At 41.3% G+C, this 27,335-nt stretch overlaps 1 protein-coding gene across 9 annotated transcripts in view; it reads right to left on the bottom strand.

Moving 5' to 3' along the window:
* Window positions 1–27,335, bottom strand: part of EEF1AKMT2 (EEF1A lysine methyltransferase 2) — a 90,144-nt gene that overhangs the window by 35,865 nt on the left and 26,944 nt on the right. For 5 of the 9 annotated variants that reach the window (XM_071068964.1, XM_071068963.1, XM_024789343.2 and 2 more), the window contains 2 exons: window positions 24,383–24,599; window positions 18,110–18,507 (listed from right to left, as the gene is read on the bottom strand). In XM_071068964.1, the coding sequence (XP_070925065.1) occupies window positions 18,413–18,507; window positions 24,383–24,599 (312 nt within the window). In that variant the 3' untranslated portion in view covers window positions 18,110–18,412. Of the gene's footprint in view, window positions 1–5,943; window positions 6,278–18,109; window positions 18,508–24,382; window positions 24,600–27,335 lie in introns of those variants that run through there. The other 4 variants (XM_024789350.2, XM_071068965.1, XM_024789347.2 and 1 more) reach the window with 3 other exon arrangements.

Here is a 27,335-nt window from a genome sequence, read left to right as displayed (position 1 = left end):
CTGGATCGGCACACTCCCAGGTCGCATGATGGGTGACAGCCAAGTGCAGACACAGAGTCAAGGGCTACCAATCCTGATCCAAACCTTCTCCCACTGAATGGGACGATCAATTGGGACAAGTAGCTGTTTATGTAGTCCACAGCTAAAGGTGGGGTGGGGGACCCTGTAGACCTGCAATTCAGTATCAAAACTGTAACTGACACACGTTACTCTTAAACAGCTAAATTAAAATGAAACCAAAATCTGGCCTAATACGGAACAGTCAGTTTCACCTGGTCGGCTAACTCCATTCCTTCCCAATTCCTCAAACCAGGTGGCATCTTTTAAACGAGTCCAGGATCTGGAGCAAGGAGGAATCTCCCTGCCAGCCGGTGGGGACTGCTGGGAACACATATGCTAGCATGTCATTTGGAAGTCTGCTAATATGTTGTAAGCAGCACAAGACGCTTGCCTGGCTTCCCAGGCCAATAAACAATGCCATTCCAACTCCTGCAGCAGTCAATAGGAAACAGTCTCTTTTCTCCACCATCCAACAATTCAACAAACATTTGTTCCTGTTGAACAACCGTCAGCCTGGCTCCATCTGCACCCGCTCCAGCAAGGCGAGCGCAGCGGCACAAATGCCCACCCCAGGATCCCAGACCCGGAATGCAAGCCATTCCGGGGGCCACTTTCCTAACACCACCGAGTCCAGAGATTGTACCGTATGGAAGACTCGTAGTGTGGCCTATAGGAGGCAGAATCCCATTCATCAAACGCTGCAAAGAGCTTTTCTTTGTTCACCATCGTCCTAAGTACAGTACGTGTTAATGAGCCTGGGCGGTCAGATGGAAGGAGCTCGGCTTCAGGGGGCGTCCGAAGGCGAGGGACCCAGGCAAACCTGTCCGTGCGGTTCGTCGCTGCTGCGGCGCCCCGGCCCGAACCACGGGCATTGTTCCCCAAGTCCGAAGACGGGGGTGGAGAGCTGGGGGCTGGGGGACACGGTGGGGGGCGGGGGAGCGAGAACACACTTGGGACAACACAAACCGCAAACCCTCCCCGGATTCTGGGTGTCCTCGATTCTTTCGTCTCTGCCCCACCAAGAGAAACCCTGAGCGCGTAACCTGCCTCCCACGGGCTTGCAAAATCCAAGACAGGCAAAAATGTGACTTGACCAGTGTGCCTGTGCCGGACGGCCGTTCTCGCCATGTGCAAAAGCCACGCCGACGCGGACGCCCCCACTCACAAGCCCCAGCCGTGGCCTCCCTGCGGGCTTCCCCCACCTGGGACAGAATGCCCCCTTCACCACCATCCTGACCGCCCCGGACAGTCCAGCAGCAGCGGAGCCCGCCGCCTCGCGCCCGCATCCCGGGGGTGACGGGTGCAAACTTCCGCGAACAAAAGAGTTGTCTGCAAACGATGCGGGAACTTCGGGGCGAATGGGGACACCCGGCTCCCGAGACTCCGCGCCTCCTCCGCAGAGGCTAGTCAAGGCTCAAGTCGAGACGCGGAGACGACACCCCCGGACGCAGCAGTCCCCGCGCCCGCCCGCCCGTCCTGGCCTGGGGAGCGCAGACTTTTCCGCCGCAGCCAGGCTTGTTCGTCCCCATGCCTGTGCTCTGACAAGTCTCACGCCTGCATCAGGGGCGAGACCGAGCGCCCGGAGAAACCGCCCGACCCAATCCAAACGCGAAACAAGGCAGAAAAAAAGACAACCAGCAACACTAGTAAAAAAGAAAAAAAAAAAAAACAGGCAAGCCCATTGCACACGCGAGCCAGGCTCCCTCCAGCCGGCAGCCGGGACGCACACGGCCCGGACCTCGCTCGGGGCCAGCCCCCCGGCCACCGCCGCCGCCGCCCGGCCCCGGGTCGCTTACTGTGCGCGGCGGGGCGCTCCGGGCGCGGACCCCGCGCCGTCACCGCCAGCGCTCGCCAAGTCTTTCGGGCTGCCTGCCGCGCGTCCGCCGCGCGCACGCTCGCCTGCCGGCGCCGAGCGCTTTGTACGAGCGGCTCCCGGGGAGGAGGAAATCGACTTGTCACTTCCTGAAGTATTTGCAACTCGTCCCTTTAACCGGCACCGGCCAGGCCGCCCGCGCCCGCCGCCGCCGCGGGGCCGCCCGACAGCGGCTGCGTGAACTCGGCCCGGCGCTCAGCGGGCTGCGTCGCGGGCCCGGGCGGTAGGCGCGGCGGCGGCGTGCAGGAGGCAGGCGGCGTGCGGCGGCGGCGGCGGGCGAGTGTGCAGTGCGCGCAGCCGCCGATGGGCGGGGAGTGGGGGCTCGCGGCGCGCCGCGGGCGGGGCTAGAGGGCGTCCTGCGGGCTCCGCCGCGCGCCGCTCGCCGCGCTCGCGCCTGCGAGGCCCCGGGACGCGGGAAGTGGCCCCGGGCCTGCTCCGCGCCACCGCGGCTGCCCGGGCCCCGGGCCAGGGGCCCTACGGGCTTCTCTCCCCGCCCCCCGCACGAGCCGGGATGAAAACGCTGGGCCACATAGGCTTCAGGCGTGCAGCTTCCGGGTTGTTAGGTGCCGAGGTTTAAAAGAAACGGTCACTTCAGTGGCGTGCAGGACAGCGGGCGGATGGGGTCGCGGCGCGGGGGGGACCTTGAAGTGTTGTCACACTTTGGGAAAATAAAACGCAAGTTTCCTAACTCGGGGCGCTGATCAAAATGAAGGAATGTGTACTGCAGAAGCCACATCCAAAATGCATGCAACTGGCGAAGGAAGGATTTGTGGTTGCTAAGCAGAGGCAGAGCATGTTTAGTTCTGTAACTTAGGATGTTGACTTAAGTTCAGGAATGTAACCCTGATAGAATAAGCAGAGTATTTTCATTGTGCTGCTCACCTGGGGGAGGGGGATTGTTTTCCTTGTGAAGTGAAGCCCTAGATTTCCCATTACTCCTTCCTACCGGTGTATGTTATTTTATTGACCTTGTATCCAAAAAGCAATTTTTAAAGAGAAGGTTTTTTAAACCCCCCATGCCTGTTTTGTGTTCTCCTTTGCCAAAAAAACAAAACACCTCATTACTTTACATGGATTGTGTCTGCGCCATTTGAATGGTTCTATTCATAAATAGGGAAACTTTTTCTGTTGCTTCTAGGAACATTTAATTGGTTTTAATCCAATGTTTCAATCCCAGTATCAAACATAAATGAACAATTAACTTCTTGAGTTTTGTGCGCTTGGGAAACTATTACATTTCATGGCTATTGCTGAAATATTTCAGAGTATCATCACACTTGACCCATTCTTTTCAGAAAAGCATGAACGGACATCTCCTTTCACACTACAGCTCACTCCACTGAGTTCTGCTGCATGATTAGAATGGACACCAATCACTGGAAAGGATATGAGTCTATTCATTTCAAGTTACATGATGTGGGATAGAGTCAATTCATCCTAAGAAAGCCAAAATGAACTAACATACAGAATACAGAATACTAAGATACTGATACCCTTACCCATATACGTTGCTTTTTAAAAATGCATTAAGGACCAATCTCGAAAGGAACAAGATCCAAGAACCGATGGTGAACAAAAGAAGGCCCAAGGAATAATTTTAAGAATGCTGCTATGCTTAACCAAAAGAGTCAGTGTTTCCCTAAAGCTATCTGATATCACACAATCACCTCAGCGTTTGAGGGCTTTAAGGACAAGAGTTTAATTTACTAACTTTTTATTAGGAAGCCTAGAGTGACTCCTGCTGGCAAACATTCAGTTTATTCCTACAATTACTAGTTCATCAGGTCAACTTAAAAAACAAGATGCAGGGTCCCAAGCGTGGAAACAATTATTACAACCATTATTCTTGTTGCTTTCAGGATGATTTGCATTTCACATTCCAAGGATGGTGGTCATGGCCAGTTCCTCTGCTGTAACACCTCCTTTCCAACCTAAAGCAGCCTGTTTTTCTGGTTCTGAGGCTTTCTTGAGGCTGTCTAGAACTAATATACTTGCTTAAGAAGTTATGCTATTAACCAATAAATAGTTACTTCTGATTTTCGAGATTTGTATCTCCAAAGACTAAAAAGATACATAAAGACCTGTGTCACACTTAACCTTCCATACTATAGGCTCTTCCCACATGATGTAATAATCCTACAGCTATATTATAAAACACCCTCACTTCTTAGTGCTCAGCTCCATAGTTCTTTACTATGAAAAAATTCTACCCCAAAAATTGTTATATTAGAGTTCTGCTCAATTCAGAAGAGTAGCTAAAAACGTAGAACTCTGGATTTAAAGCTATGTAAAAGCTGCAATGGGGCAGGGACATGGAGCTAAACTCTCTTTGTTCAATCCGAAATGGTCAAACCAAATCAAAACCAGATTTTGAACACAACCAGACACCTAAATGCAAATTCATAGGCCAGTTTAGGAATAAATCCATAAATAATCTAAAAACTATTACTTGTAACTTTTCCGTTATCATCAACCAATGCTAACCTGATTAAGCCAGAGAACACCCTGGGAAATATAAAATGCAGGGATTACTTGCAGTCTTTTACTTCAAGACCAATATATGATGGCCCCGCACAGTGGCTCACGCCTGTAATCCCAGCACTTTGGGAGGCCAAGGTGGGCGGATCACTTGAGGTGAGGAGTTTGAGACTAGCCTGGCCAACATGGTGAAACCCTGTCTCTATTAAAAATACAAAAATTAGCCAGACATGGTAGCAGGCACCTGTAATCCCAGTTACTCAGGAAGCTGAGGCAGGAGAATCATTTGAACCTGAGAGGCAGAGGTTGCAGTGAGCCAAGATCGCACCACTGCACTCCAGCCTGGGTGACAGGAAAAGACTCCATCTCAAAAAAAAAAAAAAAAAGAAAAAAGGGGGAAAAAAAAAAGAAAAAAAAAAAACAAAACATATGAAAACCAGTGATAAAACACAGCAATCCTAGTTCCCCCAAAGGAGGACTACCAATTAGAGACCTCCCCTATTATAAGTTTAAAGCTCTTAAGCAACAGGAGACAATAAGGGTGTGTTTTATTAAGGGTGTAACCTACTAAAACTTGTATCAACAAGCTAATAAAAGTATTCACCTAAGCACATTTGTGCAGAGGAGGGTAAAGGTTGGGTTTTGATATGCACTAAGGAGTGTCCTAGGTAGTTAGTGGGTGTTTTATTTTTATGCCTTTAGAACCAGATAAATGTGACATTCAAACAAAGAGCTGGGCTTTGAGGCTGGAACAAGTACCAGCAAATGTTCAGTTTTTCCCATCGAATCTATCTGTATGTATGGTTGTAAAAAGAGCTCACCACGAAAAAATTATCAACTGGTTTGAGAGAATAACATACTATCCTTTTCAGACTAACAAGTGAAGTAAGCAAACGCCAAAAGTTATACACTGGACCCAACAGCAGTATGCAGATGCACGTGTATTCACCCCTTTATTTGGCTTCCAAAAGCCACTGCCTCTTTGTCACAACCCTTGTATTAAAAGCCAGTCATTCACATTTCACACTGTTCTTTCTACATTTGAAAAGATCTTTTTTAAAGCAGAACCTTTTAAAATTACTTATAATAAATTATGAGCAGATATACATCACCAAGTCCACCTTAAGTATTTTCAAAAAGATTGGTGACTAGAAATATGTTAGCAAAATATACTTCTTTGGAAAATATAAGAAGTTTCTGATTATAGATGGAAATAAAAAATCTGAGCCTATCATGGGGGCAATTTTCATGTCTTACTCAGAAAAAAACGTTCTGTAAATGTTCCCACATCTTTGCGCAGCTACAACTAATAACCTACGTACATTAGCATGTAGGGGTCACATGATCCATTAACCCTCTGTTCTTTCCTGTCTGTTCTTTTTATCCACTGATGAAAATAAGAAATGAATTCTAGCTCTAGCTGGAATCATGCGTGTATGTATATACATACGTACACACATGATATATATACACACACCTTTTTAAAGCGGTATTTGGTTCCTGAGGACAAAATTACTCTTTGATCCAAGAACTAAATAAAACAATTTATTTTCATTGAAAAATAACCTCAGCAATGAGTTTAATAATACCAATCCCACTCCTTTGATACAAAGTAAGAGTTGAAAGCAGCTTGAAGAGGAGTGACTATTGAGATCAGCGCATGTGAAGCCACACAGCTTTGTAACTGACTGTCTAGCACCATTGAGGTACGAAAGCATGCCAGCTGGGCCAGCATTGTGCACCACAAAGTATGGGTTGTGAGCCTAAGTCCTGAGCACAAACCCTGCTTTCCAAGTTGGCAGGTGCTGAAAACACAGCAAATGTCACGCTTGCAACTCACTGGATGGAAGAGTTCTGGTAAGTAAGCTAAAAAGAACCAAGCAACAGTTAAAACTTATTTCAACTTCGTTTTTTTTTTTTTCAAAATTAATAGTAGCTACTGGTATTATGTGCTACAAGAAAACACAAGCATGAATAACAAACATTTAAAAGTTTATGTATGGTAAATAAAAAGCTTTAAAAAAAGTGTAAGAAAGGCTTTTCACTACATTCAAAGTAAATGGCATATGTAAAACTTATTAAACCTATTTTATTATTCTAATACTAAGGTTCAAAAGCATCTGTTTATGATCTTACATGAAGTAGACTCTAATTATTATCATTATAACATGGTGAGTTCCCTAGTTTGCTTCAGTTACCCCACCAAAAAACATATCTAAAACCAAATTACAATATTTTCATATTGCTATATTATAAATTACATTTAATCTAGAAAATATTTCAACTGTAGACCAGGCTAAATGTTTATGTTAACATCTTTAAATGAAACCATTTCAACTTTTTTTCTTAAACATTCTTTAGAGGAATTCACATTCAGTATTTGAGATATAAGCTCAAAACTTAATTTTTCTCTTGTCAACTATCTGCCATAAGTCATTGTCTCAAGAAAAATCGATTTTTAATTCCTCCCTAGTGATATGCTCAAAGCTACCGCTCTCCTGCCTTTCCCCCTAAAAATGAAACTGAGTAAATTTCATTTTCATTAGGTAGAAAGGAAACTAAAACTAGATACAGTTGGTGATTTCACAGAGCTTAAAAACCCAATCTAAAGGCTGAATCCTTTGGATTTAAAATGTCAAGAAAAGAAATCAGCCCCTAGAGTTCTAAAGGGTAGAACATTCCTGGGAGCAGTATGAAAAGAACATTTAGCCTACCTAGTAGCCTGTGAATTTCTTAACTCTCCTCAGCAGTTTGTCAATCTATTATATTAACCAAAAGCAAAGATCTTTTGTTTGAATTCATACCCATGACTGTTCTAAGAGAGACTAGCCTTGCTGATTTTGTATGTGCATAACCTGCAGCTATAGGTTGAACTGTACCTACAATATAAAAGAATTGACATGAATGAGAAGTTGGCTTACTATTTCAATTACTAGTTTACAGCTTCTCTTAACTTTTACAAGGGACAAAAACCAAAAAAAACACCTTGATCAAAACCAGGTTAGTCAACCACTGTACTGTTAAACTACCTAACATAAATAACTGGAGCTTTGATTCTGTTCTGTTGTAAAGAGGTACATCATATCATATTGACCTCAACTCTGTAGAACTCTCTCAGAATGGTTAAAAGACTAAAGTCCTCTAGGATGAACTAGAGAAAGCAATATGGCTCTGGCCAACATGTCTATAGTCATACTAAGCAATCTAGACATTGAGATAGTCATATAACCACCAATAAAAAGGCTAAAGAAATAAACAAACCCAAAAAACCAAATGCTCTCTTTTTTTTTTGGATACGGAGTCTCACACCGTCGCCCAGGCTGGAGTGCAGCGGCACGATCTTGGCTCACTGCAACCTCCGCCTCCCGGCTTCAAGAGCAATTCTCCTGCCTTGGTCTCCTGAGTAGCTGGGACTACAGGTGCACACCACCACACCTGGCTAATTTTTTGTATTTTAGTAGAGAAGGGGTTTCACCGTGTTGCCGAGGCTGGTCTTGAACTCCTGAGCTCAGGTAATCTGCCCGCCTCGGCCTCCCAAAGTGCTATGATTACATAGGTGTGAGCCACCGAACCTGGCCAAACCAAATGTTTTCCTAGAGTAGCATAAACAACTGATTCACCATGCCTTCTACACTACACTGTCAATTCTAGTATAAACTAAGGACAAATCAGATAAAGTATTTAAAGTATTACTCAACATCAAACTTGAAAATGTCACTGCGAATGGCACTGTTAGCTTACAGCAAAGGAAATAAACCTGAATCACTGATTAAGGATATCAAATCTGGATGATGCAAAGTAGCAATCAATTATAAAATCTCAGGTCACTGCTTCCTAAATGGCCAATACAAGATCCAAATCCAATTCAACACTTTCATTAAATCCAATGCCACCAGCTTCCTAATGCATGATCCTACAGGGACTTGCTCTTGGTTCTTTTGTCTGATGTCACTTGGAATAATGCTTTGGCACTCAGACCTAATGCAGGAAGGTATATCATATCCTTGTCCATTTGGTTTCAATTCAAATGCACCCACATTAACATTTTCCCCCATCATACCTACATTTCTTAGTGAATTATTACTGGGGCTGGATGCAGTGGCTCACACCTATAATCCCAGAACTTTGGGAGGCCAAGGTGGGAGGACTGCTTGAGGCCAGGAGTTCGAGACCAGCCTGGGTAACATGGCGAAACCCTGTCTCTACAAAAATTACAAAAAATAGCTGGGCATGGTGGCACATGCCTGTAGTCCAACCTACTATGGAGGCTGAGGTTGGAGGATCACTTGAGCCCAGGAGGTTGAGGTTACAATGAGCCATGATTGCACCACTGCACTCCAACCTGGGTGACACAGTGAGACTGTATCAAAAAAAAAAAAAAAAAAAAATTACCACTTAAAACAGATAACGATCTAAATCCAAGGGGTATTCTTAGTCTCTGCTGACACATCACAAAGGACATTTCATGAAAATCTGGCATTATAATATCTGGTCCTGATTTCTTAAATGACTGAAAAAAAAAAAAAAAAAAAAAGTACTTCAAGTCCAGCACAGTGGACTGCTGAGGAGTCCCAGCTACTTAAGAGGTGGAGGCAGAAGGACTGCTCGAGGCCAGGAGTTTGACTCCAGCTGAGCAATACAGTGAGACTTGGTCTATCAAAAAAATAAATAAGTGCTTCAGCACCAGCGCTAGAGACTAAGGAAGAAGAAGCTATACAGTATTATTTCTAAGAAGTTCTGAAAGGCCTACCTAAACTTTCCCTCTCACTTATTTAGCACTCCTCCTCTCTTCACTCATTTAATCACTCCTGGAACACAAATGCCTACAATGGAACTGAATACACTAAAACTGTGGCACTGAGGGGTAAAATCTCAAACAAGTAAACATATCAGCTTCATGGGAAGAAGGGTCCTTGGAGGAAAGAACACTGATTTGGCCTTGGTGTGTGGCAGCAATCCCGCTAAGCTGCTTTACATTTCTCACTTAATATTCACATTCCTAATATGCAGGGTCTAAAGCACTGCTTCTCTCTCCAAGCTGTTTCAAAGAAATGTATGGAACAGAAACCAACCTTAAATGCCTACTATACAGAAGGTACTTTGCTAGCACCTTTAACATACTTCAATTTCACTGGGGAAGTAAGCAGTTACAGAGACAAACTGACAGTAGCCTGGAGAGACACAGGGCATAAGGGCAGACCCATATACTATACTCAATATACTATATATACTGTAGTATATACAGCATACTATATATAAGAAGGGCAGACCCATATACTATACTCATATACTACATATACTATAGTATATACAGCACACTATATATAAGAAGGGCAGACCCATATACTATACCCATATTCTATACTCGTCTTAGAGTGGCCAATTAGATCATCTGTGTGTAGTTTGTGCCTTGTGTCAAAAAAGAAACATATTGGGGAGATTCCTCAAATTATCACAATTTTTCTAAGGCCCAGTCTCGATCTCAATCTTTCTATATATAAAAATGGAACTGGACTAAACAATAAGATGCAAATTCCTAAGTTTCCTGGATATCTCTAGGCCAGGTGCGGTGGCTCACGTTAGTAATCTCAGCACTTTGAGAGGCTGAGGCAGGAGGATCACTTGAGCTCAGGAGTTCAAGGCTAGCCTAGGCAACATAGTGAGACCCCAACTCTACAAAAAATAGGAAAATTAGCCCGACGTGGTGGCATGCATCTGTAGCCCCAGCTGCTAGGGAGGCTGAGGCAGGAGGATCACTTAACCCTGGGAGGTCAAGGCTACAGTGAATCATGATCACACCACTGTACTCCAGCCTGCGTGACTGGGTGACTGGGTGACAGAGTGAGACCCTATCTTAAAGAAAAATAAAAAAATTTAAAAACCTCTGGTCAAATGCATACAAACTTATCAAAGAGAAGATATCAGTGACAATACTCAAATACAAAGTTTAAGAAAACATGGACAAATATTTTTTAGACTGAATATTCATCTGACTGCTTCGAATATTTTACGTACATATGTATATATGAGTACAGATACCTTGGTCAAAAAGAACCATCAAGTTACCTAACAACTGACAGTTAGCAAATGGAGTATTTAATCTCCCCACATATACAGTCGACCCTTGAACAACATGAGTTTGAACTATGTGGTCCACTTATACTTGGCTTTTTTCAACCAAACTCAGATTGATAATACAATATTCTTGGGATGCAAAACTCACCTATGTATAGATTTGGTTATAAGCAGGTGGTCCCAGTATCCCTAATGCATACCAACAGACAGCTATTCTAGAAGCCTATTTCATAGGGCTTTTTCTAAGCCTCAATTGATTTCAGGAGTATTATGGACTAAATGTTGGTTTCCCCCTACAATCTACATGTTGAAGCCCTGACCCTCTACCCCCAACGCAATGGTATTTGGAGATAGGGCCTTTATGAAATAATTAGGGTTAGATGAGGCCATGAGAGTGAGGCGCTCAGGATGGGATTAGTGCTCTTTATTTTGTTTTTGTTTTTGTTTTTGTTTTTTGAGATAGAGTCTCGCTCTGTCACCCAGGCTGGAGTGCAGTGGTGTGATCTTGGCTCACTGCAACCTCCACCTCCCAGGTTTAAGTAATTCTCCCGCCTCAGCCTCCTGTGTAGCTGGGACTACAGGTGTGCACCACTAATTTTTGTATTTTTAGTAGAGACAGGGTTTCACCATGTTGGCCAGGCTGGTTTCAAGCTACTGACCTCAGGTAATCTGCCCTCCTCAGTCTCCCAAAGTGCTGGGATTACAGACGTGAGCCACCATGCCTGCCTGGAGTTAGTGCTCTTTATAAGAAGAGACACCAGGCCGGGCGCGGTGGCTCAAGCCTGTAATCCCAGCACTTTGGGAGGCCGAGACGGGCGGATCACGAGGTCAGGAGATCGAGACCATCCTGGCTGACACGGTGAAACCCCGTCTCTACTAAAAAATACAAAAAACTAGCCGGGCGAGGTGGCGGGCGCCTGTAGTCCCAGCTACTCAGGAGGCTGAGGCAGGAGAATGGCGTGAACCCGGGAGGCAGAGCTTGCAGTGAGCCGAGATCTGGCCACTGCACTCCAGCCTGGGCGGCAGAGCGAGACTCCGTCTCAAAAAAAAAAAAAGAAGAGACACCAGAGAGCTTATGCGCTCCCTCTCCGCACATAAAGAAGTCATGCAGACACACATAGATGGCAGCCACTTATAAGCCTAGAGAAGAGGCCTTAAAATAAAATATACCTTGCCAGCACAATGATCTTGGAATTCCAGCGTCCAGAACTACCTTTCTAGAAATAAATTTCTGTTGTTTAAGCCACCAAGTTTACGGTATTTTATTATGGCAACGTGAGCTAACAAGGATACAGAATGTTAAATACCGCCCTTGTTTTATGGAGAGAAAAACTGAAGACCAGAAAAGGAAAGTGACTTGGCTAGGTCTAATCATTTTTCTCCAAAATTAAATATTTTTAAAAATCATTTGTTTGACATCTATTCTATTGCTTAATAGATTTTAACAAATTACCTGCTGTTATAAAATGAAAGGAACCAAAATAAATTCAACTGAATTTCAAGTTCAGAAAATAATCTCCTTAATTCATTGCAAATAATGAAATGATCTTACTTCTACTACATAATGTCTTCATCATACAAATTCCAATAGGAAACCTAGGCTCACTAACTGAATACTGGGGGAAGACAGCTTATTTCTTAGTGAGCTCCAGTATTCAGAATTGCTTTTAGTTTAATCCAGTTAATTACTTTTTTTTTTTTTTGAGACGGAGTCTGCTCTGTCGCCCAGGCTGGAGTGCAGTGGCACGATCTCTGCTCACTGCAAGCTCTGCCGCCTCCTGGGTTCACACCATCCTCCTGCCTCAGCCTCCCAAGAAGCTGGGACTACAGGCGCCCGCCACTACGCCCAGCTAATTTTTTTTTTTTTGTATTTTCAGTAGAGACGGGGTTTCACCGTGTTCGCCAGGATGGTCTCGATCTCCTGACCTCATGATCCGCCCGCCTCGGCCTCCCAAAGTGCTGGGATGACAGGCGTGAGCCACCGTGCCCGGCCCAGTTAATTACTTTTTAATCAAATAACAACTACAACAATTGATACTTCCAACTACAAAGCAAAGAATTCTGTCCTATCTCTTGAACAAACTATATTATCAATTGCTTGATTCAACTGGCTCTCTCACTGAATCTGGGCTTTCCCTCTAGGCCTGTCGGAGTTTACAAAGGGGATAAACAGCTCATTCTTGTATGCCTTGCTTATGACCGCTTCTCAAAAATCAAAATATTACTCTCATTCAAAATAACAGTATAAAAGCAGCTTCCCTGAAACACAAATGCATCTCAAAGGTTCTATTTATACATAGCACCACATGTAGTTTTCACTCACAATTTCAGGTCTTTCTTCCAAAGCTTGCCTACAGCTCTTTAATTTCACCAGGTATGTTTTATTAAATACCATATTATGACTGTCCCCATTCAGAAACCAACTAGGCTTCTTACTGAGAACATAGAAGGAAAACCTAATTATCAGTGCTTCAATGCATCTAAATTTATTTCATTACCAAAATCAACAGAGTAGGGGCTAGCTGCTGTTGCAGAGAGGCAGACGGATATGGAGTATAAACCGCTCTTTCCTCCACTCTTCCTTCCCCTACCCCACCCCTCAAAGTTCCATGGTTGGAAATCATCCTAACATTTTTTCATCCCAACATTTTTTTAGCCAGGATGTACTAAAATTAGATGGGAACAAAGGCCTGACATTTTCCTATTAGAGAAGGGTTAGGAGGAAAATGTGAACTGACAGCACCCACACTCTTCTACATTTAGCCTCTTCCTCCCAACGGTTCTCTCCTCTTTGCAGCAGTAAGGCAGGCTTAAAAGCTGGGGAACTACAGCCATCCCAACACCATTTCACCAATGATGATTCTGCTATCATCATTGATGATAAGCTGCCTGATCTGTAATATATTAATGAAAAATGAGAAATACAGTTCACAGTCCCCTTATTCAACCAGAGTATTTTCATATTTTTTCCTAAGCTACTCGGATAATATACACGATATGCTAATTGCTGGATCATGTGTAAATTTTTACATATTTGGGAAAACAGATGTATTAGATTTGCTTTTCTTAAGATGCTTCCAGATACTATGAACAATAAAGATCACTCAAATACTTATCATTTGCTGATACGGTACCGTAATAAAAATACGTACGTAAAAATATAACATGGAAGAATTTATCATTTCTCATCTCTTCAGGAAACAAAGAAATCATTTCTTTTGAAAACAAAAATGTAGATTTTGGCTTTTTATTTCTTCTTCTAACAAGCTAGGCAAGTAATTTGCAAATACTTTAGGGCTCAATTGATCTCCTAGTTTAAGTCTTTTTTACAATGGTATCAGCATGACAAAAGTACATTCTGCCAGCCTATACATCTCAGTTTTTGAAGTCCTACTCCAGAAAAGCAGGATAGGATATTGATACATTCATGTCTTAGGAATTATTCCTATCTTTTTAAGTTTATTTCCCTAGGCCTAAACTATAGTGACAGCTCAAAATTCATCTAGAGAAGCCCTTTTAATGCTCAGTCTAATACACTGTGTTGCAAAAGATTTTTAAAACTCAGTAAGTACTGACTCAAGCTCTCTTTTTTTCCTGGTTACTAGAGCCCATCTTGACATCTAAGCTGGAAATGAATGATCTTTCAACAACACTCCAGGGATTTTGCTAAGGTCATATTCAATCATTCATTAGGCTTCTTACCCGTCGCTTTTCAGAGTTCCATTGTAGAGCTGGTTTTATTCAGCATTTATGTAGCCTGTGGGCTTGGGTATTTGTCTGCTTGATGTTGAGTTTCATTTCTATGCCCTGAACATAGGAATCCATCAATTGACCAAAGAATTTCAAACTATTCTTTTACTTTTCTAACAAATTGCATGGTGTATATGAAGAATAAATTAGCATTAATGTTCTTCCATTAACTGTTAATAAAACATGCTGACGAGCTCCCCTTTCTTCTATGGACATCTCTGTCTCCTGCCTAACCAAGAGAAATATAAGGATTTCCTAATTTTTTTCCCCACTATGCAATTGTCTTTCAGCCATATATGCTCCTCACCTCCCACAATCAAGCTCTAGGTCATGGGCAGCCTTCATTCAGTGAAGTGTATGAGACAAGACTTCTTTCAGAACCCATCAACACCCCCTCCCCCCCCCCCCCCCCACACACACACACACACGCCCACACGCCATTAGCTAAAGAGGTTACTACTGTGGAACACAAGACACTTGGTCTCATACTATCAAAGCAGAGGGCTGTCCAGGAGCACATACACGTTAGTTTACAGAGCCCAAAACAGGAACTCAAACCCCAGGACTCTCCCTTGGAGACGAACTGTTCACATCTGTACAGATTTTCATTGTAGGCCACTAGACAGAGAGAGAGACACACACACACACACATACACACACACAATTCATAAAATAAAATTACTTAAAAGAACATAAACGAAAGTCATTAACACAGGCAGGAAAACGCTATTTCTTTGTATACCAATTTGAAGAAAATTATTTCAAGGCCATATGAAACTTAACTAATAATGTAGGTTCCTTAAAAATTGAGGTTTCTATTATACTCTGGATAAATGTGAATTGAGGTCAACATACAGTACCATATTATAGTATCATAGAAATTTTAAAATAAGTAAGTCCACTGAAGCACATGATTCATAAAAAGACTAAAAGTCTTTTGTATATACTTAGCTCCCTTATTTCTTCAAAAAAAGAAAACCCAAAAGATTGCATGCATACCACAGATGAAGAAAAAAGGAAAACTCAGTGCTACTACAATGGGAAAAAAATCATTCAAGGACAGTTTGTACTTATTTTTAAATGGCTTTAGTCAGGCTGCCAAGAGTGATATCAGGTTTGATTCTCACATACATAAATGCCAGTCCCAAAAAGCAACTCTAACTTGTGCACCTGGCTTAAAACAAAATGTACTGAAAACTTTGTATTTGTTAATTGGTGTAACCCACCCACATTCAGGCCTCAATTCCCTTTGGATTTGCACACGCACTTCCTATACACAGAAGTGGCCTGTTATGCAGCAGTAACATCATAGTGAAAAGCAGCAATTCCATGCAGGCTGCACCGAGAAATTGCGTTTGCATTTCAAACAAGTTTCTTCAAAATAAGCGTCTTTCGATTAAATGAAATTACAATTCCAAATTCTTATCCACAGAAAATAGTATTCACTACTTAACTTACTGCTCCTTTTTATAACTGCATAATTTGTCACAGTTACCCACATATTTATACAATTTAACAATACTAAGTTAAATAATGTATTTATGGTTTGTTTCAGAAACCTGAGGACATTTGCTGGCCTTGTTTTTAACAGTTTGGTATTATGTGAAAATACTAATTTCTTATTAGCATTTTTGGACCTTCCATTTGTTCTGGTTTTAGTCCCCAAGAAGCTAGCTTCCAGCAGGATTAGAGTAATAAGAAGAGATGACAACTTCCTTTTCCTAACCTTATCAAAAAGCTCTATGGTTAAAAAAATTTATTTCACCTTTGCAAATGGCACAAACATGCTCCAAATAGTGACTCGAAAAGCTTTTCAACAAAGAACCATTCCAAGCTTTTTGTGAATCAGACTCAACATCTCAGTCTAGTCACACAGAAAGCCTAGTTTGTAGGATTAGTGCATTAAAATAGCATATACTTAACTCAAAATTCTAAAAGAGTATGTATCTATGTTATATTTGAAATCAAAGAATATTAATGTGAAAAAAAAACAAAGACCAGATCTCAAAAACTATAAAACTATGTACAGTTTAAGATCTCCTGTCTTACGGTGAAACCCCGTCTCTACTAAAAAATACAAAAAAAAACTAGCCGGGCGAGGTGGCGGGTGCCTGTAGTCCCAGCTACTCGGGAGGCTGAGGCAGGAGAATGGCGTAAACCCGGGAGGCGGAGCTTGCAGTTAGCTGAGATCCGGCCACTGCACTCCGGCCTGGACAGAGCGACACTCCATCTCAAAAAAAAAAAAAAAATCTCCTGTCTTGTAAAATCAACACAATTTTGTAAAAAATTTAAATTGCATAATTTTGAAGTAATTTCTCAGTTTTTACATGTTGAAAATAAAAGCTTTTCAAAAATATTATTTTTGTTGAAAGTCCACATATAGCCGGGCGCGGTGGCTCAAGCCTGTAATCCTAGCACTTTGGGAGGCCGAGACGGGCGGATCACGAGGTCAGGAGATCGAGACCATCCTGGCTAACACCGTGAAACCCTGACTCTACTTAAAAAAAATACAAAAAAACTAGCCGGGCGAGGTGGCAGGCGCCTGTAGTCCCAGCTACTCAGGAGGCTGAGGCAGGAGAATGGCGTAAACCCAGGAGGCGGAGCTTGCAGTGAGCTGAGATCCAGCCACTGCACTCCAGCCTGGGCGACAGAGCTGGACTCCGTCTCAAAAAAAAAAAAAAAAAAAAGAAAGTCCACATATATGTCTTCAACTATCTTGTCTTAATGGTTGATCAATGTTTATCTAAATGAAAAACTCACTCCCCCGTCTACCCCTCCCCAAAAAGAAAAGGGACATAATGTTAGATTTACTCAATACAGGAGTAACATTTGCCAAATAAACAAAAAGTCTGTTAGTTATGTAACCCAACCGGCACACAAAGCTGAAAATCTTCAAAAAATTATGCAAAAATGTGTATTATGGCTCCAATATTAAAATGTTACCATAAATATAAAATGGTATTAAGTATGAATATGCCTTATCTTTTCAAAAACATTACTAAACTGTTTCTCTTGCTAAATTAACTCCTAACTAGAATATCTTTGTGCATGTATCGCTGAAGGCTTATATAACTTACACTACTCTTTCACAGAAGAATGACAAAATTCTTAATAGAGGCAAGTCTTTGAGTACGGAGATGGGGAAAATTAATGAAGGATGATATGAGACAGAGTTGACTGGCTGCTATTCTGATACTGCACAGATGAACACTAACAAAATAACTACCCATCTTTTGTAACTAAACTTTATATGTAATCATCATAGGTCTCCAGCTGTACTGTAAATGCTATAAAGGCAGAGACTTAGCACTTGTGAGGCAGAATGTGCTAGAAGAGAATGTGTTTTAAAGTCAGACAGACCCAGATAAAAATCCTGGCTCTATCCTGTACTGCTGGACCTCATAAAAGTGACTTCACTTCTCTCAGTTTCATTTTCCTTATAAGTAGAAACAAGAACAAGCAATACATACCTCAAGAAGATATTGAAAGGATTCAATTACTTAATAAGACAACTCAACATAGCACTAGCAAATAATATTCCTTAGTTCTCTTTCCTTCTACTACCTGTTTATCCCTTACAGTGTATAGAAGACCATAGCTGCAAAATGCAGGCTTGATAACTTTTGAGCAACTGATGTATTTCTCTGATTTTGTTTAATTACATACATAAAGGTAAGCGGCCTTTTCACAGGTATTAAGTTTAAAAATAACCACCATCCAACACAAAATAGTATTTCTTGTTATATTTCATAAATAGTCTAACAAAACACTAACAAAGTTGTTTTGCTTATTATTCTGATGCTGGAATAATTTGGTCAAGTCTTCATAAATAGTTTTCAACTTTACCAAGGCGCAAAAGTCAAGAATACATGCTTTCTATAAACTCATTTACTACTTTAAAGTTTTTAACTGTTTAGCAGTTACAGGAAATCTTTTTAATCAAAAACTATTTACATTTCAAATACAAAAGAAAATTAAAAATTATTGATTGATCTCTAAAACCCAACCACTTAGATGCTCATTATTATTATTTTCTTTTACCAATCCAGTATATTCTATTCAACATGTGCATCCTGTGTACTCACTAAGCATTTATTTGCACAAGGATTTTCTGTGTCAGGTTAACTTTGCTGTGTAGATTCTGTGTAGCTACCTGAATTTGTCCAAGAAAAAGTCTCACATTTTTTGGAAAACCAATGCTGCTACACTGTTTCCAGATCTGCCTCCAAAGCTGAACTTGGGTGTTGGCAGCTCTTCGAAAAGTTCAAATCCTGTCAGACAAAATTTAAATACTTTTATTAAGGACTGAGTCTCATAGTTACATTTATTTATATGCATGCATTAACACTATACCTTTCAACCCTTTGTAAAACTGTAAGTCCAAACTCTAAATTGTGCTGAATTTCACTTCATAGTTTTTCAGTTCTACTATGTATGTACAGTATATGTATGCTCACCCAAAATCACTTGGAATTTAACAAGGAAAAGACAAGACCAAAAACAAATTGCAAAAATACAGGCTTTCCATCCACCTCCCATTTCCTGAACTTCCTGTTTGTCACCCCCACAAAGCTGTATCTCTGTTAGCCTCTATCACCTCGTTTGTAGGAAGCAGCTAGCATGTGTCGAATTTTTTTGTTTATTTGTTTTTTGAGATGGAGTCTCACTCCATCACCCACGCTGGAGTGCAGTGGCACAAGCTCAGCTCATTGCAACCTCTGCCTCCAGAGTTCAAGCAATTCTCACCTCCGCCTCCCAAATAGCTAGAATTACAGTTACACACCACCACACCCAGCTAATTTTTCGTATTTTAGTAGAGATGGGGTTTCTCCATGTTGGCCAGGCTAGTCTGGAACTCCTGACCTCAAGTGATCCACCCACCTCAGCCTCCCAAAGTGCTGGGATTACAGGTATGAGCCACATCACCTGGCCCTGTGTTGAGTTCTTACTATGTGCCAGGCATTATTTTGAGTGCTTTATATGTAGCAATCTAATTAATTCACACCACACACATAAAAGCACTTAATACAGAAAGGCAAAATAACTTGGAAATGTAAGTGAATTTGTAGAAGATGAAAAAGTTCTGGAGAAGGATGGTGATGACAATTGCACAAAAAATGTAAATGTACTTAATACCACAGAAGTGTACATTTAAAAATGGTTATAAAGTGGTATGTTATGTGTATTTCAGCAGAATTAAAAACAGTAATTTATAACAAAGATGAAGACTCAAACTAAACTAACTAATAAAGGTCCTAGGAAGATAAAGAACTAGTAACTTTCAAAGCATCACAGTATGGTTTTAAAAAAATTAACTTTGAATCAAAAATCCTAGGTTCAAGTCTCACCTTCACCACTTACTAAATGAGATAGGCTATCAAGTTACCTCTACCATGATCCTGATTTCTATGCAAAGAGGCTACTAATACCAATGCGCTCCCCCACCCCACCAAATTCACTGTGATTTTGTAAAGATCCAAATAAGATAATGTAGTGTTTCCCTAAACTATGAAATAAAATGTTTTATTATTTTGCTTTTAAAAAATAGAACAAATAAAGCTGGAAAGTCACTTACTAAAATGCCAACCAGGGCCTGGCATGGTGTAATCCCAGCACTTTGGGAGGCCGAGGTGGGCAGATCACTTGAGGCCAGGTATTCAAGACCAGCCTGGGCAACATGGCGAAACCCCGTCTCTACAAAAAATACAAAAATAAGCCATTGTGGTGGCCTGCGCCTCTGCGCCTGTAGTCCCAGCTACTTGGGAGGCTGAAGTGGGAGATGCCCGGGTGATGGAAGCTGTGGTAAACCAAGATTATGCCACTGCATTCCAACCTGGGCAACAGAGCCAGACTCTGTCTCAAAATAAATTTTAAAATTAAAGTAAAATAAAACGCCAATCAAGCTTTTCCCTTATTGACGGAACTATCAGTTTTGGAATTTTTTTTTCTTGAGGCAGGGGTGGGGTTCCGTATTTTCTAAATTTCCATGCTTTGAGCTCAAATAACTCTTGTAAACAAAAAAAAAGTGTTTTAAATGATGTATATTGACTGGGTGGAGTGGCTCAGGCCTCTAATCCCAGCCTGAGGCTACTACTACTAATGCGCTCCCCCACCCCATCAAATTCACTGTGATTTTGTAAAGATCCAAATAAGGTAATGTAGTGTTTTCCTAAACTATGAAATAAAATGTTTTATTATTTTGCTTTTAAAAAAAATAAAACAAAGCTGGAAGGTCACTTACTAAAATGCCAACCAGGGCCTGGCATAATGTAATCCCAGCACTTTGGGAGGCCTAGGTGGGAGAATCACTTGAGCCCAGGAGTTCGAGACCAGCCTGGACAGCATGGCAAAACCCTGTCTCTACTAAAAATATAAAAATTATCCAGGCATGATGATGTGTGCCTGTAGTTCCAGCTACTCAGGAGGCTGAAGTGAAAGGATCTCTTGAGCCCAGGAAGTCAAGGAGGCAGTGAGCCAAAATCCTGCCACTGTACTCCAATCTGGGCAACACAGAGAGAGAGACCTTGTTTCAAAAATAAAAATAAAAATTATATTATGGCATCGGTCTATCATACTATTTCATTATACATCCTAATTCATGTTACCTAATTTCACCAAATCATAATAACTCAATATTATAATACTTATTAAAAACTTATCACAAGAAAACTTTTCCGGCGGGCGCAGTGGCTCACGCCTGTAATCCCAGCACTTTGGGAGGACGAGGCGGGCGGATCACGAGGTCAGGAGATCGAGACCATCCTGGCTAACATGGTGAAACGCCATCTCTACTAAAAAATACAAAAAACTAGCCGGGCGAGGTGGCGGGCGCCTGTAGTCCCAGCTACTCGGGAGGCTGAGGCAGGAGAATGGTCTAAACCCGGGAGGCGGAGCTTGCAGTGAGCTGAGATCCGGCCACTGCACCCCAGCCTGGGCGACAGAGCAAGACTCTGTCTCAAAAAAAAAAAAAAAAAAAAACTAGCCGGGCGAGGTGGCGGGAGCCTGTTAGTCCCAGCTACTCGGGAGGCTGAGGCAGGAGAATGGCGTAAACCTGGGAGGCGGAGCTTGCAGTGAGCTGAGATTCAGCCACTGCACTCCAGCCTGGGCGACAGAGCGAGACTCCGTCTCAAAAAAAAAAAAAGAAAGAAAGAAAACTTTTCCAAATTAGGACATTTCTTTTAATAAAATAATATGATGTATCTTAATGCTGGAAAATGCAGGCATTGTGCTAGGTACATACATAGTTATATACCCATATTTGTTTTCAAAAATTTTACAAATACTTTGGATATTTAATAATAAAAATTTTCTGTCTGTATAAATTTTCCAGGACTAACTTTTTAACTCCGTGAACTAATCCTACAGAACTGGAATTATTATATTTCAAAATAGAATACACCAAAATATTAATAGTGGTTGTACTCCACTGATGATAAATGAATTGTCTTAATTATTTTAATCTGTATGCTTATGTGTTGACGTTATTGATATTTTTCAACTATTTAGATAATAAATTTGAATTACTTTTTCTTTTAAACGATAGCTCCCCAGCCAGGCGCAGTGGCTCACACCTGTAATCCCAGCACTTTGGGAAGCCGAGACAGGCAATTTCAAAATCAGGAGATTGAGACCATTCTGGCTAACACAGTGAAACTCCGTTTCTACTAAAAATACAAAAAAGTAGCCAGGCGTGGTGGTGGGCGCCTGTAGTCCCAGCTACTCGGGAGGCTGAAGCAGGAGAATGGCGTGAACCCGGGAGGCGGAGCTTGCAGTAAGCTGAGATCGTGCCACCGCACTCCAACCTGGGGGGCAGAGCAAGACTCTGTCTCAAAAAATAAATAAATAAATAAATAAAACAAAGGATAGCTCCCCAAACCCGAATAGATTCAGAAAGACTCCCTTAAATTACTTCTGAAGTAAGATGGGTGGTTATTGCTTTCGTTCACTGTCATGAAGTCAAGTCCCTTGGACATCAAATTAGAACATGGGCAACTGGTTCCAGGTAACCCTCACCAAAAAAATTATAACACAAAGTATTTGTATAATCAGGGGTATCATGGAAAAAATGCAACATCTGTTTCAACAGTTTTATGAACATTTATAGTTCAAATAAGAAAAGAACCTTAAAAGATTGGTGAAACAAGCTTTATTTTGTGCAAAGAGAATGTGGCAGCCAGTATGAGTAGTCAGGAACAAGACCTTTGGCAGTGACGCAGGGCAGTGTATTCTGTTACCGTCCCGTATCTAACTTCAAATACCATTTTCTAAGGGACTCATGCCTAAAAAATGTTTTCAATTGTATATAATTATTTATGTAACATTTCCCATGATAACACTTCACTTAAATTCTGTATTTCGTTCTAAAATTGAACATAGTTTACTCAATAGTTTTCAGACAGAGACACATTTTTAAGTACTCTAACCAGGCTAAAGTCTGTTCCTCATTATCAAAGACAGACAAATATGTTTTTGTCTGCTGGTTCTAGGAGTAAAAAAGAACACCTGTATTTAAAAACCAGGAAAGAAACTTGCCCTACACAGTGTAACTTTGAGCATTTATTAAAACTGTCAAAGTTCAGGAAGAGGAAAGGCTTATTGATACAGGGCCTCACCAGTTCTAAAGGAAACAAATTTAACATGGAAGATAATAAAATAAATGACATGTAATAAAAGACAATAAATCACATAAAATTCTTGTTTTCCAGAGGCAATAGTAATGAAGCCATAAGCTCATATTTCAAGCCTCAAACACTTCAGGTCTTATATTATATAATCTGTCAAAGCCACTGAACACACACAAAAGGACATGTGTTAAGTGTTCTCTCAGCCTATTCCCTTAATACTAAAAAGAAAACAAACTCTAAAATAAGGTATATGCAGTACAGTTATAAATAATGGTACACAGTAAACTATTCTCTTGAGGTAATTCACTTCCCATTAGCTTGTGACAGTTGAGGTTCAAAATTTAACCAAATATTGAGTACCATTTTACCCAAGACTCCATCCTGAAAATTTATCCTATCCTTAAAAAAAAAAAAAAAGTGCAGGATTTGGAATAAAAAGGGGGGGGGAAAAAAACTAATCTGAAAAGGATTCTAAGAAAAAACAAGCAAATATTCGTAGATTCTCAAGATACTTTCCCAGAAATGCCTGTGCACTACATGAAAAACTGGCAGATAAAATATTTCTTAAAAAATGCAAGGAACAGTCTGCCAGAGAACTCAAAATATTTTGTGTCTAGATTACAGATTCTCAGTTCTCATAAGATCTCCACTAAGCAGATACTGCACTAACTACACTTTGCTAACTAGGCAAAAAAGGATCCTGCCTCAGGCACCAGAATCTTCTATCAATTCCCTACATTTTAATTCTGTGCAATCTTAAAAATAATTGTTCTATATCCTCTGAAAACAAGAACTGTTCTATAATCTCTGAAGACCTAAATGACCACTAGGGCAAGACCAGCTAAAGTATCTATAATATTAAAACTCTCATCATGTTAAGACAAAAGTACTTCTTCCATCTGCATTATTATGGATTTGCCGGTAAATCAGTGCACTGAAGTCAGAAGCACAATATATGTTTTGTTTGATTCTATAAATAATAGATTATATATCTTAAATAAAAGATTGTACAATTCAAATAGAGAACTTAATTTTGTTTTTTTGTTTTTTTATTTGGGTCTCACTCTGTCACCCAGGCTGGAGTTCAGTGGCACAATCTTGGCTCCCTGCAACCTCCACCTCCTAGACTTATGCAATCCTCTCACCTCAGCCTCCTGAGTAGCTGGGACTACAGGCACGTGCCACCAATCCCAGCTAATTTTTTGTATTTTTAGCAGACACAGGGTTTCACCACATTGCCCAGGCTGAGAACTTAATTTTTACAGGCTCATAAATGTTAGTACTTAACTGCCAGGATTTCTCAGAAAATTTTTTAGAAGATCTCTGGATCTCAACCAATGTTATTTCTCTGTGCTTTGCATATACAGTCAAAAGTTATTGTCAAGGTCATTAACAGAGAAAAAAGCAGGCAATTCCCACAAATAGAAAAGTAAACCACTATTAACACAAAACAGGGAGAAAACCTGTTTAAGTACATGAAACCTGAGGTAAGCACACATTTAAATGCCATATAGTCATTTACCTTCACTGAATTCATTTAGCAACTCTTCCTTGGTCCAATTACATGACGTTATCAGAAAAAAGCCTTTTACTTTCAACACTCTGGAGAGAGATTTCACATATTGCTTCCTCTTCTCAATTGCATTGTCAGGATTAAGGCTTATGGCATCAAAAGTCCCTTTGTCAATACAAATATGAAATCCAGACAGCTGTGTGGAGAGATTCAAAAAGTCTTCTACCTATATTAAAAGTCAATGTCTATGTGAGAACAATTAAAACAAAATCCTTACAGAATGTGACAACCCGTAAAAGGTTATTAATAAAAGGACCCATTAGTTATAATGGCATTTTACATATAATAAACATATTTTCAACTTTATACCTTTTATGAGCTTCATTCCAAGATCATTAAAGCCAAGATTAATAAGAGAGACTGATATTTCCTGAACATTCCAAATCTCTACAAATTTGGAAACAAATCAAAGACAGCCATATTCCCTAATAATACCAGCACATTATGGAGCTCACAAGCCTAGTTTATGAAAAAACTGTTTCTGTCAAAAAGTAGAATATTTGACATATTCTTAAAAATGACAATTTATTTGGAACTAAAGTCACTGGAAATAAGATTTTTGGAGACAGGAGTCTTGCTATGTTGCCCGGGATAGACTTGAAAACCTGAGCTAAGCAATCCTCCCATCTCAGCCTCCTAAGTAGATGTGGCCACAGCACTCAGCTATGGGAATAAGATTTTTAGCTTATATTCCTAGTGTGTAACCTAAAATAAACACGGTAAATCAAAAGTTCTTGGGCCTTGGCTGGTCCGAGTGCAGTCGTGTTTACAACTAATAGATCACAACCAGTTACAAAGTTCTTCCTTCCTTCTCTATTACCACTGCTTCACTTGACCTGCCTTTAAAAAAAAAAAAAAAAAAAAAAAGAATTTCTTGGGTCTTGACTCAGCAGCTCACGAAATTACTAATGGAAATAACGAATGGCATAAGGCTTAAGAAATTAAATAACTTTGGCCGGGTGCGGTGGCTCAAGCCTGTAATCCCAGCACTTTGGGAGGCCGAGACGGGCGGATCACGAGGTCGGGATATCGAGACCATCCTGGCTAACATGGTGAAACCCCGTCTCTACTAAAAAATACAAAAAACTAGCCGGGCGAGGTGGCGGGCGCCTGTAGTCCCAGCTACTCGGGAGGCTGAGGCAGGAGAATGGCGTAAACCCGGGAGGCGGAGCTTGCAGAGAGCTGAGATCCGGCCACTGCACTCCAGCCTGGGCGGCAGAGCGAGACTCCGTCTCAAAAAAAAAAAAAAAAAAAGAAATTAAATAACTTTTAAACTGCAATTACTTAAGTTGGGAGATTTCATGCACTTTAGATGTGTAAAGTCATACATCACCATCTCATTCACTGTCAATAACTTGATGGCATAATAAGCATCGGAAATAGCAATCTGTCTCAATTTTATAAAATATTCGCAATTTACCACTGAAAATTCTGAAAACTCATTTTGAAAAAAACAATTAGGCAACTAGCTCACAATTATTCATACAAATTTAATACAGTAATTATAAACCATGTTTAATCTAAAACACTTATTGACTTAAAAATGTATATATTATGTTGATGTATATTGGAAGGTGGGTCTTCTCCCTTCCTTCATGTCCAAAGTATTCATGATACCTGAAGCAAAATAATGACTATCACTCTGAAGAGCTAACTTTGAAGAGGCTTCCTCATCCTAAATGCCTATATAAAAATACTCATCTGGCCAGGCACGGTGGCTCACGCCTGTAATCCCAGCACTTTGGGAGGCCGAGGCGGGCGGATCACCAGGTCAGGAAATCGAGACCATCCTGGCTAACACGGTGAAACCCCATCTCTACTAAATACACAAAAAATTAGCTGGGCAAGGTGGCGGGCGCCTGTAGTCCCAGCTACTCGGGAAGCTGAGGCAGGAGAATGGTGTGAACCCAGGAGGCGGAGCTTGCAGTGAGCCGAGATCACATCACTGCACTCCAGCCTAGGCGACAGAGCGAGACTCTGTCTCAAAAAAAAAAAACAGAAAAAAAATACTCATCTATTCAACAAACATTTTGTGGACATCTATTGTCAGGTACTTTTCAGCTGGATATAACAGTAAACAAAATAGAAAAGGTCCCTGTATGAAAATATATATTGGCTGGGCACAGTGGCTCACGCCTGTAATCCCAGCACTTAGGGAGGCCAAGGCAGACGGATCATGAGGTCAGGAGATCGAGACCATCCTAACACGGTGAAACCCCGTCTCTACTAAAAATATAAAAAATTAGCCGGGCGTGGTGGCATGTGCCTGTAGTCCCAGCTACTCGGAAGACTGAGGCAGGAGAATCGCTTAAACTGGGAAGCAGAGGTTGCAGTGAGCAGAGATCACACCACTGCACTCCTGCCTAGGTGACAGAGTGAGACTCTGCCTCAAAAAAAAAAAAAAAGAAAAGAAGAAAATATACCTTATATTCTACAAAGAGAAAGATAAAAGATAAATAAGCTAAATAAATAACTTCAGATAAAGTGCCATGAAGAAAATAAAAACCGGCCGGGCGCGGTGGCTCAAGCCTGTAATCCCAGCACTTTGGGAGGCCGAGACGGGCGGATCACGAGGTCAGGAGATCGAGACCATCCTGGCTAGCACGGTGAAACCCCGTCTCTACTAAAAAATATGAAAAACTAGCCGGGCGAGGTGGCGGGCGCCTCTAGTCCCAGCTACTCAGGAGGCTGAGGCAGGAGAATGGCGTAAACCCGGGAGGCGGAGCTTGCAGTGAGCCGAGATCACGCCACTGCACTCCAGCCTGGGTGACAGAGCAAGACTCCGTCTCAAAAAAAAAAAAAAGAAAAAGAAAAACCAGAGAAATAAGACACTAATTGACTTGGAAGAGAAATAGTTTGGAAAATAGAGTAGAATGTTTTCTCGGCCAGGCGCAGTGGCTCA

The sequence above is a fragment of the Macaca nemestrina genome, chromosome 9, assembly GCF_043159975.1.
Source record: "Macaca nemestrina isolate mMacNem1 chromosome 9, mMacNem.hap1, whole genome shotgun sequence".
NCBI classification, from domain to species: domain Eukaryota; kingdom Metazoa; phylum Chordata; class Mammalia; order Primates; family Cercopithecidae; genus Macaca; species Macaca nemestrina.
Note: the sequence above shows the minus strand (reverse complement) of the source record. Positions and strands in the feature narration are given on the sequence as shown.